The sequence below is a fragment of the Panthera onca genome, chromosome A2, assembly GCF_046562875.1.
Source record: "Panthera onca isolate mPanOnc1 chromosome A2, mPanOnc1 haplotype 2, whole genome shotgun sequence".
In the NCBI taxonomy this organism is placed as follows: Eukaryota; Metazoa; Chordata; class Mammalia; order Carnivora; family Felidae; genus Panthera; species Panthera onca.
Genome location: NC_138340.1, coordinates 54,398,019 through 54,417,041, shown reverse-complemented (window position 1 = coordinate 54,417,041; position 19,023 = coordinate 54,398,019). Strand labels below are relative to the sequence as shown.

The 19,023-nt window shown below is 36.7% G+C and overlaps 1 protein-coding gene across 10 annotated transcripts in view; it reads left to right on the top strand.

The window, feature by feature from the left end:
* Positions 1-19,023, top strand: part of TMCC1 (transmembrane and coiled-coil domain family 1) — a 252,409-nt gene that overhangs the window by 189,146 nt on the left and 44,240 nt on the right. Inside the window, exon 1 of one of the 10 annotated variants that reach the window (XM_078442731.2) lies at positions 2,914-3,246. The exons of the other annotated variants lie outside the window; for them this stretch is intronic. Within the exon in view, the coding sequence (XP_078298857.1) occupies positions 3,220-3,246 (27 nt within the window). The 5' untranslated portion in view covers positions 2,914-3,219. Of the gene's footprint in view, positions 1-2,913; positions 3,247-19,023 lie in introns of those variants that run through there. 10 annotated transcript variants of the gene reach the window in all.

The following is a 19,023-nucleotide window of genomic DNA, read 5'->3' as shown; positions in this document are numbered from 1 at the left end:
GTTCAAAGTAAATTATTCTTTCAGAGGTCTCTATAAAGTGACCTAAAGCAAAACTTATTAGTATGGGAAACTACATATCCAGTATTTTAAAACTACCCATTTTGAAACTACCCAGTAGCAGTTTTTCCCCTATTTGATGATATTTTTGTTTCCCAGACTTAATAAGATACTGGACTACATCTTTAAGTAAAAAAATTTTTTTAATATTTTTTAATGTTTATTTATTTTTGAGGCAGAGAGTGCAAGCAGGGCAGGGGCATAGAGAGAGGAAGACAGAGAATCCAAAGCAGGACCCGCACTGCCAGCACAGAGCCCAACATGGGGCTCAAACTCATGAATCATGAGATCATGACCTCAGCTGAAGTTGGATGTTTAACTGACTAAGCCACCCAGGTGTCCCAAGTAAAATGTTTAATGAATGAGAAAACTCTATTAGAAATGGTAAAATTACCTATTATGTATTTGGGTACAAATATAGAGAAAAAAAACTTGATCAAAAATTGGGAAATCTATAAATAATTAAATTATGTATATGTCCTTTTAAAATCTAATATTGGTAAGCTAATAATTATAAAATTAAAGCTAATATATCTTGTAAGTGAAAAGCCTTTCCTTTCTTTCTTTCTTTCTTCCTTATCCCTCCCCATCCCACTTCCATTATGTATTTGTTAATACCTGTTTCTTGCTCCCTCAATGGATGTCAGATAACATGTCATAGGCACTTGACTTCAGTCGTCTTGCGTGGACTATTGTAATAGCTTCCTAAGCACTCTTCGTACATGTCCTCTGGCCCTCACTCACTCCAGCATTGTCTGTTCTTAGAGTGATCCTGTTAAACCTGAAACCTTTCCTTACTCTGCTCAAGACTCCCATTGACTTCCTTACAGTAGCCTACAATGTCATACATAACACAGTCTCACCCTGCTTTTATCCACCAGGCCTCTCTGTCCTTATTTTCTGTCTTTTCTCCCTTGTTCACTCATTGTACACACCAAAACCATTCCTGTCTGAAGGCCCTTGAACTTGGTATCTCCCTGGAACACCTTTCCCCAGATATTCACGTGATTTCATTCAGATCTCTGGTCAGATATTATTAGAGAAGGTCCCTCATCCTCTGTCCTCTATATTCTGCTTTATTTTTCTTCATAGCACTTATTACCAACGGACATATTATATATTTTATTACATTTGTTTATTAGCTGTTTTCCTCAGCTAGGATGTAGGCATAATCGGTTTGTTCTTTGATGTTTCTCCAGAACAGTGCCTCAGATAATTGAATGAACAGCCCAGCTCAAGTTCTACCCCTTCCTTTGAAGTTTTTCTCCATCCTGTAGTGATTCACTTTTCTCTTTTTCTGAACATCTTTGTAGGTGCTCATGTTCTGTCTCTACTGATTCCTTAAAGATAGAGTTCTTACTGTAAATGTCACTACTTAGTAGGTAAGAGTGTGGAGTCAGAATTGTACAGTCTAGTTTAATCCCAGCCCTACCATTTAGCCATTTGACTCTGAGCAAGTTATTAACCTCCCTACTTTTCCGTTTCTATGCCCAAAAAATGGCAGTAATGGGCGGTTCTATGAATGGAACACAGAAGATATAGAACGGGAAAAGGAGGCAGGGATCTGATGATCATCAGGATCATTGTGTAACATACCTGGTTGTTTGGACTTTTTCATATAAGTAACAGAGAGCTTTGAAAGACTTTTTTTTAGGCAGTAGTATGGCATAAGGTAAATTTCAACTTATTTAAAATTTTAACTTGATGGGGCACCTGGCTAGCTCAGTCAGTATGGCATGTGATTCTTGATCTCACTCTTGATCTCTACTTAAAAAAAAATTCTTCTAACTTCATTTACTCTATTCTAATGCTGAACTGTTCAAGAACTTAATTTACTTTACTGTTAGTTCTTTCATACCATTTTGTTTCATCTCTGTGTCCTGTGTTTACTGCTGTTTCCTGGCTAAATTTTATTTATTAAAAATATTGGGTCACTTCTGATCTAGAGTAGAATTTTCATAACATAAGGGAGTCCACAAAACTTAAAGGATTACATGTGCATTGCCTTATATTTTCTCTTGACAGAAATTCCATGTTCTGGCTCCTTTGCCTGGTAAGACTCTTTAGTGTTCCTCTTACTTCAGGCAAGAATTTCTAACAGTACACTTGTATAGATTCTTAGTGACCTAAAAAGAAACGATAAATGTGCATTAGGTTTGTAGCAACCTTTGACTTCTGGATATGTGTGAAAAATGAGGTTATTTACCATATCTTCAGTTCTGGCATCTATCCATTACTAAAAACATATTTTCAGGATATTTTCCCTGCTCTGTTGTAAAATCACAGAGAAGTTTTGGGGCTCCTCAGCTAGGTCACAGTGTCCAGAAGACTGTACCTCAGCTCAGATCAAAATCAATGTATTATTAGTGATACAAATCTAGTTAACCAGTAGCTTTTCAAATTTCCCACTTCCTGTTCATTTCCTCCAGATGCAAAATAGGCTCAAGGAGAAAAGTTCTTTCCTACCTTTTTTTTTTTTTTTTTTTTTTTAAATTTTTTTTTTTTCAACGTTTTTTATTTATTTTTGGGACAGAGAGAGACAGAGCATGAACGGGGGAGGGGCAGAGAGAGAGGGAGACACAGAATCGGAAACAGGCTCCAGGCTCCGAGCCATCAGCCCAGAGCCGGACGCGGGGCTCGAACTCACGGACCGCGAGATCGTGACCTGGCTGAAGTCGGACGCTTAACCGACTGCGCCACCCAGGCGCCCCATTTTTTTTTTTTTTTTTTAAATTTTTTTTTTCAACGTTTTTTATTTATTTTTGGGACAGAGAGAGACAGAGCATGAACGGGGGAGGGGCAGAGAGAGAGGGAGACACAGAATCGGAAACAATACCTTTTAAATTTTGAGCTGCCTGTGTTTGCGATTCAAGTATTTTTGGTGCTTATTGCTTAACTGGGCTGAAGATTATCTCATGTGACAGCATAGATCTCTTGTTTTGGAATTGCCATTACTTTCTAGAACAGCCAGTCTGTACAGCTGCCAACATGCCCTGGATCCTTTTGCTTCATATTACAGTGATACTGCTTTGTCAGGGTAGAATTCAGCCTCACAGGGCTGGAGTCAGTCTCTGCTGACCTCATGCCACAGTACAGCATGTTCAAATCTGGGAGAAACCCGAGGGTTATTCGGCATATTCCTCCTCTTTCTCCCTTACAAGCATGGAACCCTCAGTCTCCTCGGAAACCGTATGTTGTATATGTGTGTGTATCTGTCTCTTTTTTTAAACCTCTTCCTTAATCCTATATTCTACAGCTTTAAGTGGGGGCTGGTTAAATAGACACAGAAATGCTTTGAGCTGCTGAAAACTCAGCATTTTTCAGCAGTAGGTCTCAGCCATGGGCATTTGCTATTTTTGGACTGACTTGTGTGAGATGGCAATAATCAAGAAGCATGTTATGTGTTTCCTAGTTGTGCATTTTGCCCATAGCTATTTGGGCAGAATGCACAGAGCACTCTTTGGCTGTGTGGGCATGCTCAGATCGTACTGGAGTATTCCGACTCTCCCGTGTGCTGGGCTGCTTCAGTGCAGAGTAAATGTCATCCTCACTCTCTCAGGCAAAATAGTTATCAGAAAATAAGTGTTTCCTTCAATGAACAAAAGAATTTTGTCTGCCTTTTGCAGGGTTTTAGCTTGGGAAAAACTTGGGTTAAATTTGAAGATGCTAGGCATGCATAAAAAATAAGAATTTGGATTAGAGCCATTTGAAATATTACATTAGAAACAAAGGTTCTTATCCCTCAGCTACTTGTTTTCAGTGTATTTTTTTCCCAAAGACTTGGCAGTTTTCTGAATTGTAAGGCAGTGTGCACATATCTCAGTGCTAAAGTTTATGTCTCCAGGTCAGAAGAACAGGTCCCTGACATACAGCTGGATAGGAAGATGATCCAGCTTTATACAACACAACTACCATTTTCACATTTGATCTGTAATCTTGAGTAGAAAACTTGGCCCATGGCTTGATTTTACCATGATTGTTTGAGTTGGTTTTATAAGTGATACATAGATATTTTCTAAGAGCTCATGCTAAAGCAAAACAGATTTTTTATAGTTTTACCTGATTCTGAAGTTAATGTACGTTAATATTGTTTGCCCTGAGCCATTGGATTTAAGATCCAGATTTTTCACTCTGAGGTTTGATATTAAATTACTGTCTTACACCTTATGGTTAATAATTTAAATACTGACTTCATTAAGAGATTTGTGGCTCTGTTCTCTACCCTTTTTTTCTGTTTGTTTTGTATCTTGGATTTTAAAACCCTGGCACATCTCTGTTTGTTCTAGGGTTATAAAAGGTCAGTTTACTTATCTATGTTATTAAGAATGCTAGCCTAGGTTGAATGGGGTGGTGAGATAGAATTCGTACTAGAGCCCTGAAAGGGTAGGAGGTAGAGACTGATAGTAAAAACAGAAATTAACTCCTTTCCCCACTTACTGATAATCAAAAGGGAGGAGGGGAACATAAAACATAATTTAAACATTTTTAGTTAATTTTCTACATTATTATATTAATTCATGAGTAGAGAAAACTTGCTAAAAAAAATATATTGAGTATCTGAGTAAATGATTGTAGATACAACTGTTTTCTTATCTTCTCTACCCATGTCTCCCTCTCACTTACCAAACTATTTGTCGACTGTGGGAACTAAGTAGTCTCATTGAAACAATGATTAAAATATTCAGAAATGAGGTATTTGCTTCGTTTCTGTAATTCTAAGTATGACTGTCTGGATATATCAAACTGCTATGGATTGGGGTTCGTACATATATTCTCCTTGCATGAGACTGCAACATGCTTTGTGAAGAGTTCATTCTAAACTATAGAATGAATATTTTGAAGGAAGACTCAAGAGGGATTAATATATCTGACTCTAGGAAATAAATGGAGAATTTTAGAAAGCTGGGCAGTATTGAACTTACATCTGTTTTTTTAATGAGATCAAAATATCTCAAGACATTGACCAGTTCTAAAGATGAATAATTCCCTTTTTCCTTTCCTAATAACCCTGCAACACCACACATCTGTATGTTTAAGTCATATATGTAATACAAACATTCCAGACAACTCCTTGGCAATGTTGACATTGCCTGAGTTTTCTATGCAAATGCCCATTATTTACAGTGGCAATTCAGAACATACATGTGTAATCACTTGGCCATATATAGATGCTTTACCTTTTAAATAAGTGTTATTTACATTGGGCTGTCACTGTATTAAACAGTGAATTTTTAAAAGATAAAATAAAACTCCCCTCACATCTAAACCTTACAATCTAGTTGGGGAAGATAACAACAAATAATAAACCTGAGAGAAAGAGGATGGACTATAAAGACAATAAAGGTGAGTAAGTGAGCTTGGAAGTGCTGGGGGTAGACTGTTATTTTTAATAGGATAGTAATTGTAAGCCTCGTTTAAAAAGATATTTGAGGAAAGAAGTAAGCGGGTTAGCCATACATCTGTCTGAGAAATGAGCATTCCCAGTACAGCGTACAGCCAGAACAAAAGCAGGAGTGTTCCTGATATATATCAGGAATAGAAAACAGGTTGGTATGTCTAGAGAAAGAAGGGAGGGCAGTGGTAGGAATTGGGGTGTCAATGATGCAGTAGAGCTTCTCAGTTGTCTGTTGCTGTATAACAAACGATTCCAAAATTTAGTGACCTAAAACAACTTTTTTATTTGCTCACAGTTCTGTGAGTCAGCTCTTTCAGCTGGGATTAGTTGGGTCATTCTTGTGGGATCTGGCCGGGAAGTTACTAGGTAGCTCAAGTACGGTTGGGTGGTCTAAGATGGCCTCCTTTACATGTCTTGTAGTTGGTGCTGGATGTCAGTTGAGCCTGCCTTCATGTGGTACAAAGATTTTAGCCTGAACAGCTGTGAGGATGGAATTGTCATTAACTGAAATATAAAGTCTACTGGAGATCTCAGTGCAGCAAGAGAGAGCGGGTCCCGATGTACAAACACATTTCAAGTCTCTGCTCTGTCACATTTGTTGTTCATTTGGCCAAAGCAAGTCCCTGACCAAACTCAGTTTCACAGGATGGAAAAATAGATTCCACTTTTTTTTTTTTTTAACGTTTATTTATTTTTGAGACAGAGAGAGACAGAGCATGAACGGGGGAGGGTCAGAGAGAGGGAGACACAGAATCTGAAACAGGCTCCAGGCTCTGAGCTGTCACACAGAGCCCGACGCGGGGCTTGAACTCACGGACTGCGAGATCATGACCTGAGCCGAAGTCAGCGGCTTAACCGACTGAGCCACCCAGGCGCCCCAGATTCCACTTTTTGATGGAAGGAATGAGGAAGTCAAATTGTAAAAGAATGGCATACTAGATTGGATGAATTTGTGGCTCTTAATCTGCCACACAGAGATCAGATCAGAAATGCCCTTGAAGCCATTTTTAAAGACTGGCTTTCTCTTTGAATGTAAAGAGAATACATTGAAGAATTTTAAGCAGAAAAGTGACATGATTTGACTTTTTTTTTTTTAAGTTTATTTATTTTGAGAGAGAGAAAGTACAAGCAGGGGAGGACCAGAGAAAGAGGGAGAGAGAAAGAATCCCAAGCACTGTCCACACTGACAGCACAGAGCCTCATGCAGGGCTCAAACTCACAGACCCTGAGATCATGACCTGAGCTAAGACCAAGAGTCAGATGCCTGACCGACTGAGCCACTTAGGTGCCCTATATTTTTAAAGGATCATTCTGACTTAGTACTGAGAATAGATTATATGGTGCCAAGGAAGGCCAGGGAGGAGGCCATTGTAGTAATCCAGACAAGATATGATCATGGGTCAGACTAAAGTAAAATAGCAGAAGATAATGTGAATTGGTTAGATTTTGAATGTACGATCAAACAGGATTTTCTGATGGATTGGATATAAGGTATGTAAGAGAGAAATTGATGACTACAAGGATTTAACTTGAACAGCTAGAAGAATACATTAACAGATGAAAGTCTGCTGGTGGGGCAGGTTTTGTGGGAAGAGCAAGAGTTCAGTTTGAGATGTCTGTTAGACATCCAAGTGTGAATGTTGAATAGATAAATGACTGTATGAGTCCGGAATTTAGGAGGTCTGCGCTGAAAATAAAATTGAAGGAAGTATCACAATAGGTGGTATTTAAAGTCAAGAGACTAGATGAAGCTATTAAGAGAGAGATTTAATATAAATAAAGGAGAGAAGAGGCAGAGGAGGAAAACTGGCTCATGATAGATGGGGAAAATCAAGAGAGTATGGTGTCCTAGAATCCAAGTTTAGAAACTCTTCACAGGACAAGAGAAACATCAGCTCTGTCAAATGATGCTGATAGGTGAAGTAAGGTGAGGACTAAGAACTCCTCTTTGGATATAGTAATGTAGGGATGATTGGTCATCTTGCCAAAAAGTTTTTAGTTGAATGATGAGATAAAACCAATTAAGTGAGTTTGAGAATGGGAAGAGAGGAATTTGGAGACTGAGTTTTAGACCTTTTTAATAGTTTTACTTCTATAGGGAGCAGTGGGCAGTAACTGGTAGAGGAAATGCGGTCAAAAGCTTCTTTAAGGTAGGAGATGGGAAAAATCGTGTTGACGGAAAAAATTCAGTAGAGGGGGAAAATTGGTTCATTTCTTTCATTTTATTTAGTAAACTTACATGTGCAGGCAGTATTCAAAGCACTTTATAAATATGAACTCACTTTTAATAAAAGAATGAAACAGTGACTGGCCATTTAGTATAAAGTACTGTGGTGGGTGCTCTAAGGAGTTCAGCAAAGTGTAGGACACAATCTCTGACTTAAGGACTCATGGTCTCTATTAGAAAATATAAAGACTTGCAAAAATAACTAAAAATAGGAAGGTAATATAAAGTAGAAAAATTATACAGCTTACAAGTTTAGAGAAGGGAAATTATGTTTAGCCTGGGAATATGTCAATAATTTGATTCCAGTTAAATAACAGTGGGCCTTTAAAAGTAGGCTCAATTGGGCTTAAATTCATATAATTTTACCTTGAACATAGATAGGAGTGTGTGTGTTGTAAGGTGGACTGGGGACAGGGTTCAAGGTAGGAGGGAAAACATTTTCTCTTCAGTATATAGTCTTGAGGTCAAAAAAGCAGAAAAGCCAACCTCAGAGATACTCCCTTCTCTATCACTATAATTGTCAGCTTCACATTTATACTTCTAATCCCCATATGTAGGGGGAAGGGGGTGGGAGTGTGTATGTATGAACTGCATGCACGTGCATCTTCAGTACCTAAAGTACAAGGAATCCTCTGTTAATCCTCTATTTGACTCTGTTAGATATATTTAGGAGCCTATTTTTGATTTTAAAATAGTTTGGGGGAACAATCCAGATTACTTTTCAGACAAATAGGAAAGTTTGAGATGTATAAACCCAGGGAATATAATTAGACTATGTCCTTTAATTCTCATTTGCCCTTAATGAAAAGTGTAGTGGTTGTTGGAAGTCTGAGAATAAGTAAAGAATACCAACTATTTAGATTGATACTTGGCTGAAAGAAAGTATTTTATGTTCAGTGGAAACTTGTGAGGATAAGTTTATAGACAATCATTTCTGGAGAGTGCAAAAGCCTAACTCAAGTTGACTTTTTATTTCCAGTGGTTCCTCTGTAGTCTATTTTTCAAAAATCTAGGCATATTATGTCCTGATTGCAAGCGGGGAAAGATTCTCTTGGAGATCCAAAAGAACTCATAGAAAAAGGAATACGTATGGTCAAATTACATATCAAACAACGGTCAAGTTTATCCTTAATACAAAGAATGCAATTGACAAGTAAAATGAGATCTTCACTTACCAGAGTAATCAAAATACCAAAGTTTGATACCTAGAACTATATTGTTGGTAGTAGTGCAAATGGTTGCAATCTTTCTGAAGAGTAATTTGGTAATTTCTCCGAAAGTGTAAAATATATACACTCTCTGATACACTGATGGAATTTATGTTATTAGTATACTCAGAGAAATTTACCAAGATATACGTAAATGTGTTACAGTATTGTCATTTTAAAATGGGAAGGAATCATTTTGATGCCCACATGAAGTTCAGTAACATTAAATATCTTTGATGTCTCACCTCCCCCCAAATATGGTACAGCCTTCTTCTTATCAAGAAACTGGATCCCATATTGTCCTATTTGACAGTTATCAGGTGAATTCAAGGGAATTTTAAGTTTTCTAGAAATAAAGCCTTTTCATTTATTCTATTAATGTCCATCACTCTATAGATGAGGTGTGTTCAGAATGAATGATCAAATACTCCAAGATGATTCTCATAAAAGAGCTATTAGGAACAGAACTGGCAACAGTAGGAAGCTGTTAACTAGAAAACAAATCTTTAAGAAGTAAAGATCACAGGGACGAGCACTGGGTGTTATTTGTAAGTGATGAATCACTGGGTTCTACTCCTAAAACCAATACTACACTGTATGTTAACTAACTTGAATATAAATGAAGGGAGGAAGAAAGACAGACTACACAGATAAGAATGTGAGAATGAAATGGGGGAGTGGGTAATCCAGAGAAAGTTTACCACAACTCTGCGTCTTCAGATAATTCTTTTAATTTCTGAGTGTTCCATTTTCATTTTGAAGAACAAAACTGCCAGTGAGGTTACAAAATTTAAGAGAGCAGCAGTGGAAGAAAGAACTTCTATTACATCCTTCTTCTTAAACTAAAGCTGCTTTTAGATTCTACATCATTACGTTTACATTCATGATGCATACATTTTATCATACATGTTTCATCAAATATAGGTCATTTTATGAAACAATCCAAGTTTTGCCTGTTTATGTTTTCCCTTGTATGAGCCACATGTGGTAAATTGCTTGCATCTTGACTCACTGTTATTCTCCACTGAATTAATTATGTGCCACTTTACCTCTGAGTTTTGGAGCTGGATAAAGAGAGAAAAGCCAAGTGCAGGACATCCGGGTGGCAACTGTTCATATCCCATACAATGAACAAGTTCTGAAGAACTATACCCAGTATCTTCTTTTGGAGCATGAAAGCAGGATTAGAGTAAGGCAAAAATCTTAGTGGTTCTCACTGATCATGTAGTTGTAGTTTTGATCAGTGTGAAAATTTTCACCTTGGAGGCAAGGGCACTAGATTGCATTATTGTTTCTAAAATGGAGAATGATGTTATCGAGAGACTGAGGCTCAAGAGACCTGGTTTATAGTCCCAGCCCTACCACATCTAAGTAGGAACTGGGGGATTCAGTTAACATGCCAAAGCTTTTATTTCTCATCTATAATATAAACCTGTTCCACAAGATAACCTCTCAAGATCTTTAGATTTTAGGAGGCTCAGATGAATGTCTTGTACATGAATACACATGTATACACATGTATAGATTTGTTTTAAAAAATAAAATTTTCCTTTGGCTCTCAGAAATACAGACTCAGGCCTCAAATTTTGCATAGATTCTGTGTTATAGGCAGTTACTAGATTTAAAAAGCAGGGGTGTTGGGGGTGGGGTGTTTTTTTTTTTTTTTTTTTTTTGGTTTTTTAAGTAGTCTCTACACCCAATGTAGGGCTCAAACATACAACCCTGAGATCAAGAGTCACGTGCTCTGCCAACAGAGCCAGCCAGGAGCCCCTAAAAAGCAATTTCTTAACTGATTATTCTTTTTTTTTTTTTATGTTTATTTACTTTTGAGAGAGAGAGAGCGAGAGAGAGCGCGCGCGCGCGTGCGCTTGCAAGTGGGGGAGGGGCAGATAGAGACAAAATCCGAAGTAAGCTCCTGGCTCTGTCTGAGCTGTCAGCACAGAGCCCCATGTAGGGCTGGAACTCACCAACTGAGAGCATGACCTGAGCTGAAGTCCAACGCTTAACCAATTTAACCACCCAGGTGCCCCTGATTCTTTAATTACAAGCTGCTTATAGACAGTAAATGAGGGATTTTACCTTACTTAAACTGGAACTAACAGTATATAGGAAAATCTAGATTTAGACAAAGCCTTATTACTTTGGGTAGGGTGATTATTTGCTTTGAAAAGCATTCATTTTATAATTTCCTTAACCATTTTTTTTAATAACCATTTTTAAGTCCAGTGTAATAGTAAATGTAATAAATATTACCCTATATGTAAATCTTTAATTTGCATATTGTTTTGAAGAAACAAAATCTGCCTTAAGTGAGAGCAGCATATCTTTTTATTATATGAGATTAATCTCTGTGATCCACCAATTAATTGGAATTTCAAATTTGTAAAAAAATATAGTGAAATAGGTGTGTATGTATACTTTTAACATTTACTTGATGATAAAAAATTTTTGAACAATTAAGAGTCTTAAGGTAAAATTAGGTGTAAAAAGATATTTTCTAGGTAGTGTAAATTCTTTTAAAAACAAATTTTCAGTCTACTTAGCACTAGATTGTTACCATTAAAGACCAGAAGTACATAAATAAGTACCTTATAAAAGAAGCCCTAATTACTATGGTATTCAACAGATTTTCAAAATTTATGTTATCCCTGGGTAAATTTATTTCCTTTTTTTTTTTTCTTTTTTTTTTTTTTTTAATTTTTTTTTTTTTTCAACGTTTTTTATTTATTTTTGGGACAGAGAGAGACATAGCATGAACGGGGGAGGGGCAGAGAGAGAGGGAGACACAGAATCAGAAACAGGCTCCAGGCTCCGAGCCATCAGCCCAGAGCCTGACGCGGGGCTCGAACTCACGGACCGCGAGATCGTGACCTGGCTGAAGTCGGACGCTTAACCGACTGCGCCACCCAGGCGCCCCTATTTCCTTTTTTAATAGGATTACTATACTAGTAGATCAGAGATACTCTGAAGACAGCATATGTAGATTTCAACAGTGCCTTTAACGGAGTTTTTCTTGATATCTTTGGGGAGAAATTATAACTGATTATTCATAACTGAGTAAGTTAATGAAAGAATGAAAAGAGTACTAACACTGATAAATATCAGCCTGGAACATGGTCTCTGATGGTTTGCTGCGGGATACTTCCTGTCCTGTTCAACCTCTTCATTAAATCCTTGGCTTAAAGAGATTTCTATGGTTAATCAGAGTTGAAGATGTCAAGCAGCTGAAAAGAATAATTAAAACTTTGAACCATAGAATTGGAACCTTTGGTATTCTCAAATGAAAAGCAGAAGTCATCACTTTATGTGATGAGCTGTACCACATTTGTGTAATTTATGGAAAGGGCAACTGTTCTTAACACCATTTTCGGTTAAAGAGAAAGCAAACAGGAACTAAATTAAATGCTATGACTAGGTTCTCTAGCAAATCTCGTTAACACTTAAAGTGATTTAGACACCACACCAAAAAGAGTCTGCCTGATGGGATCTTAATTAACCTAAATCATACAACGTTCCTGTTACATTGCAATACCTTGGAAGAATCAGGATGTCTTAGTCATTCTTTGAAATTAAAATTCTAGAAAGCAAAAATTATTAATATTATCTAAATATTAGGATATTGTTTCAGATTATTGTTAATATAATTACAACATGAAACACCCTGAGAGAAAACAGAGTTCCTAATAGTGGAGAAGAATAAATGAAATGCCTAACAATATCCCCATCTCAATTTTTTTTTACAAAGAGACACTAAAAGAACATTGTGATAATTGACTCTGGGCAAATTTGTCTTATTAAAGTTTTCCCCTTAAAGTTATTAAGACAACACTAGTTATTAGGAATTGGAATTTAGTAGGACTTTTCAACCCCCTAGATTAGCGGTCTGCAAATTTTATACTTTACAAAGCTTTAGCCTTTTCTCATTTTTAATTTTAAATATTATACAAGTTAATTTTTATTAAACCATAAGGAGATAAAACTAATTTTGTCAGAACACATCGTGGAAAGATAGAAAATATTTATTTCCTGAGTGGCTACTGAAGTCAGGAACAAACTAGAGACAGTTCCATGTTAACTTTCTAAATAATGGCTTGAAAACAAAGGTCTTCCATTTTTACTGCTTTTGTCTTATATGAGAAATTTGTCCCTCAGACATTTCTAACAAATTCACTTAATCCTGGGATAGACTATTTTTTAAGGTTTCTTGCGACTCTAATTTAGGATTCTGTGAGCTTTTTATTATTTTTTTTGTATCTATTTTTTATGTGGTTGTAGAATCTCAAACTAACTCATCCTTAGACAATTAAAATCAATTTGTAAACATACTGCTTAGCAATCAAGTAATTCTGTAAAAACATTGAATACAAAAAATGGAAGAGTCCAATTCAGAAATCAGCTACAACTAGCTATAGACTTAAATAATATAAGCATGTGTTTGAGGTGATATGATTTATGGTTTTAGTTTTTAGTGGTACATTCAACAGACATTTATTGAGCCTACATTGTCTGCCTTGCCCTGGAGAACCAGAAGTGAATATTGGGCCTTTCATATGTAATCCCCCCTTATTGTTTTTAAATGATCATAAATGAACTGGTCTTATATAGTCTTTAGGGAACTTTATGTTATGAGTAGTTTCACTAGGACTAAAGATTATTGACCTGTGTCCATAGGTCTGTATTTTACTGTTGAGAATTTAGTGGTCTCCTGTGTTAATTTACCCATTCAAATACTATACAAGTCTGTGTGCTCTTAATTATTCTGAATACAGAAACCTCAGAACAGGGCTCCCTCTCTCTTCTTTGGAACAACTTATTTTATCTTTATATTAGATTTTTTTTTTTTTTAATTTTTTTTTTTTTCAACGTTTTTTATTTATTTTGGGACAGAGAGAGACAGAGCATGAACGGGGAAGGGTCAGAGAGAGAGGGAGACACAGAATCGGAAACAGGCTCCAGGCTCCGAGCCATCAGCCCAGAGCCTGACGCGGGGCTCGAACTCACGGACCGCGAGATCGTGACCTGGCTGAAGTCGGACGCTTAACCGACTGCGCCACCCAGGCGCCCCAATATTAGATTTTTTAAAAAGTATTGCAGATAGGTTGAGTCAAGGAAATCAGGCCAGTGAACATGATGGCATCTGTTGTTGGATTCTGACAAGTAAAATCAAGATTGAAGGCTTACAGATAATTAAAAAATAAGCCATCTTTTGTGAAAACTCTTGAATTATAAAATATAGTCAGATTTCAGATGTTCAGTAACCTGTCAACCGCACCCCCCCACCCCCAACCCTCACTTCCCCACCAGCTCTTGGAAATATGAGAGGGTATTTTCATTGACACAAAGACTTGGGGGGATGAGTGATGCTGGCGTTTAGTGCATGGAGCTCATGAAGGCCATGATGGCCAAAATGTCAGGAGTAACCTTGCTTGGGAGCACAGTCCCCAGGCATATTTCCCTCTACTCTTCCCTCTTCTCCTTTTCCTTCCTCATTAGAAAGTGAGAACCCCAGCTGTACAGACATTAGGGGTAGTAATATGCCCTTAGTACACTGATGCCGTTTGCACAGCTCTCATTTGGTGCCATTCCGTTTTTGTTTTTGTTTTTGTTTTTGTTTTTGTTTTTGTTTTTGTTTTTGTTTTTTTTAACAGCTAGGAATTTCTTTTGAGGAAACATTAGTATGTAAATTAGGATCCGAAGGGACATTAATTCTCTATACACTCTATATTAGGACGTATTTATTAACCCCAGTAGAAGAAGCTGTGTTACCTTCCTTATCTTCTTCCATTTTCTCCTTTATAATCAGAATCATTATTACTACTGTGTATACATCTGTTATGTGTACATTGATCCAGTTCAGTGAAACTCTAGGAGTAAGTTGTTTCTTAGCTTTAACTTTGGTAGTGAACCTGTGCTTGTGCTGTTTTTCAGAAACGGTACAGATTCTCATTTAGCCATTTTGATTGCTCTAAGCCTGATATGAATTTGGAATTCAGAAAAGTCCGTTGGCTTTCACCTCAGCAGACTTGTTCACTTGAACATGCTGTTCACATTTAATGTAAATACGTTTGAATAGAAGAGCATATAAATATTTGATTTCATATTTGGCTTCTATTAAATATTGACAGTCATGGAAATATCTCTAGGAGATCTTTTTTTCCTTTTTTTGGATCAAAATTTCAGCTTTACGTTCTTTCCAACCATTTGGAAACATAAGTGACTGTTTTTTCCTTATTGCAATTCAAAATATCTGAATTTGATTCATAATTTTCTTTCCCCAGAACTATTCTTTTAATCTTCCCTGTTGGAAATGCATCATCATTCTCTTAGGCTGGAAATTTGGGCCTCATCTTTGATTCATTCTTCTCTTTAATCTCTAATATACAGTCAACAGATCCTATTGGTTCCTTCTTCAGAAGAGTCACCAGGCCTTTTCTTTTGCATTACCTCTGCCTCCACTTTACTCCAGTCTTTACCATGCTTCAGTGTTCTTTCTTCTGGTCTCTCACCTCTCTTCTTTAAGCTTGTGACCACTCAATTTAAAACTACTGAAAAAGACAGCAGAATGCTTTACAACTTAATATCTCAGAGAGAAATGGAAAGCAAGTGAATATTAACTCTGAGATCATCTAATCTACAACAGAGTAAAATTTTTCTGTTTTGTCCTAAATTTCAACTAATCTCAAAGATTTACTTATTTATTCCTTCATTTAACAGTATCAAGTATATGCTCGGTTCAGCTGTTAACTGCTGAATATTATGCTTACAGTCTTTTCATTCCCCCTTGACAGTTCATCTGTTCTCTTCAACTATCCTATTTATGCTTTCTCTAGTTTTTCATCTCTATCCCTCAACCCTGCAAGTGCCAGTCCTGTTTCATAGGTAGTAGGCCTTGAATCATTTAAGCTCCATAAATCACACGAGTCCACAACTGATGGGTGGCAATGCAGGGACTCAATTCCATCTCCTCTGCAGACCAGCAACCTTCCAACATCTTACATAATAAGGTCTGTTGTCTAAGCTTCATGATGTTAACCATAGAATACTATAGGCTAATGGTTTGTTAAGAGAAAGGGTAAAGGAATGAGAAATTGGCCATTTGACTGTTTTTTGGTAATAAAACTTGAAGTTTGGAAAGAGTTATGTTTTCATAAGTAGTCATTTAATATTTATAGTGTCTGTCTTCATCTTGCTTCTTACTCTTTCTTGGTTACCTCTCCTTTTTTTTTTTTTTATGTTTTTATTTATTTTTGAGAGAGAGAGCAAGTGAGCATGAGCAGGGGAAGGGCAGAGAGAGGGGGAGACACAAAATCTGAAGCAGGCTCCAGGCTCTGAGCTGTCAGCACAAAGCCCCATGCAGGGCTTGAACTCATGAACGGTGAGATCATGACCTTGAGCCTAAGTTGGATGCTCAACCAGCTGAGCCACCCAGGTGCCCCAGTTATATCTCTTTATTTAGAATCATGTGACTATTCTTAAAGAATATTTGGAACCACTAGAGCTTTGTGCAGTGTAGTGGAAAATTAAATAGCAAAGAATAATGAACCAGGTTACTTTAAAATGTAATAGCTTCATATTTGCCTCCCCACCCACTGCACCCCACCCCCACTCTGCCATCTGTGGCTAGTAATATTTTACAAAGAATCAATTGATTCTCCTTATATGGACTTGAAATTGCCCATGGAATGCCATTTTTCTTCATTTCAAGCAATTTTCATATTTTTTGAGAATATGTAAAATGTGCTTAATTTTTTTATTCCTGAGACTTCAGTATGATGTGTTGTTCACCTGGGATTTAGAAGGTATAAAATAGATCAAGTAAGGATTTTCTTTTTTTTTCTTTTTTTTTCTTTAAAAAAAAATTTTTTTTAACGTTTATTTATTTTTGAGACAGAGACAGAGCATGAATGCGGGAGGGTCAGAGAGAGAGAGGGAGACACAGAATCTGAAACAGGCTCCAGGCTCTGCACCGTCAGCACAGAGCCCAACGCGGGGCTTGAACTCACGGACGTGAGATCATGACCTGGGCCAAAGTCGGAGGCTCAACCGACTGAGCCACCCAGGCGCCCCTCAAGTAAGGATTTTCAAGAGATGGCTTATGGCACCTCTGACATTCATGGAGTATAGCAAGAAAATTCATTGTGGTGTAAAGCATTTTCTAAAACAACACATTACCTATGTATTGCCTCCAGATGGTAGTTTTCCAGACATAGAATATGCTTGGGTATATTCTAATGATTACTTTATATTTTAAATGAATGAATGAATTTTAAATGAATTTAAATGATTTGTTTTGTTTTGTTTTGTTTTGTTTTGTTTTGTTTTGTTTTTCAACATTGCAGGTTAGAACTAAAACTTAAATCAACCTGGTCCCACCAAAGACTCTTTATATTTGTTCTCCTTATGAGCTTGCTATTTTTAAAACATTTGTTTACAAACAGCATATATTATTTCCCTTAAAAAAAAAAAGTAGAGCCAGTTAGCATTTCTGAACAGCACTAGTGCAGTGATACTACCTGAATGCCTTTCAGGTAGTATCCAGACAAATTCCAGACAAATTTAATTCCAGACAAAATTAAATGTTTCTCATTGTAATCTGCTCATATAACTTTGTCATGGGTGTATGTACACTTTCCATTTGTCCTTTGGAAATCCTGAAAACAACTTGACCTTTTTGTGGACCTCAGGTTGGAGTATTCTATACTGTGTCTCATGACATAAAAATATTATTTCATTATACTATTTCATTTTACAAAATAAATTTCTGTATGATTCTGCAGTTTCTTTGCAAGCAGTACTTGGGGGTTACCTGGCCCTTCTTGACCTCTATCAGGGCTTTATGATGTTTTGCAGTTGTGAAACAGCATAGCACCTTTGAACCCCTTATGTGTTAGATCACATTGTGGTACATGATTCCTTTGAGGTAGGAAGAGCCCAAGTAAACAGGTAATTTAGCTAGTTTCTAGAGGTCAGTGCTTATATTCTTCCTAAAATCTCATAATTCTGATATTGGCTTGGACATTCAGCAAAAGCCTCTCTTGCTTTCCTTTCTGAACTAATTCATTCTAAGCAGTAAAAGAAAGTAATTTGCCTTATTTAGAAGTTCATATGACCATACTAATCTCAGGAGATTTTAAACACCTTTCCAGTTTCTTGCTTTGTCATTTATTGCTCCCCCACCTACTGCTGTTTGTAGAGGTTTACTTTTATACAAGGAGAGCTGCTGGAGTTTAAGAAAAATCTACCTCTTATTGAATCCCAGTAGGAAGTTTATGCTAGCTGAACTGGTTGCCTGGTGGAAGAGGGCAGAAGAGACTCCTTGATGCAACACATTTTAACTTCAGAGCCTTGCTTGCAAATCTCTTCTCTGCCATCTATGACTACAATTAATAATTGATTTCTTAGATTTATCATTTTTCTTCTTTGACTCAACTTTACTTTTCCCCATCTTTTGCCACTTAGGGAAAAACTTACCCAATCAGTCATTAAGCATCAACATCAAGATCAGTCTAGGAGCAGAACAAGTTTCATGGTCTTTGGATGTTATTCCCCAGTAGATCCTTCATGAATAAAATATAGTGAAGAGTAAAAGAGAAGGAGAGCATTAGGCATTTTATCCAAAAAATAAAGTAATATTTATAGATCTGACAGCTTTAATAATATAGGAAAGCCTCTGGAATTAGCCTTGGTGTTTTTGTTTTGGTTTGGTTTTTTGTTTTTGCAGTTAAGCAATTTATTTAACTTTATTTTTTATTTTTTAAAATTTACATCCAAATTAGTTAGTATATAGTGAAGCAATGATTTCAATAGATTCCTTAATGCCCCTTACCTATTTAGCCCATCCCCCCTCCCGCAACCCCTTCAGCAACTCTCAGTTTGTTCTCCATTTTTATGAGTAGCCTTGGTTTTTATAAAGAACATCTTTTGTCTGGAATTTGCTTCCAAATAATTGCAGGGGAGGGAAATTGCGGGCCATGAGTTAATAATTGAAGCTGGATGAAGAGTGCAAAAGAGTCATTTTCCTCACTTTTATATGTTTGAAATGTTGAAATACTATTTGAAATAATAAAGAACTTTTTAAAAGACATCTTTTCCCCAGGAATTTTGGATGGATAAAATCTATTTCCCTATGAAATTTA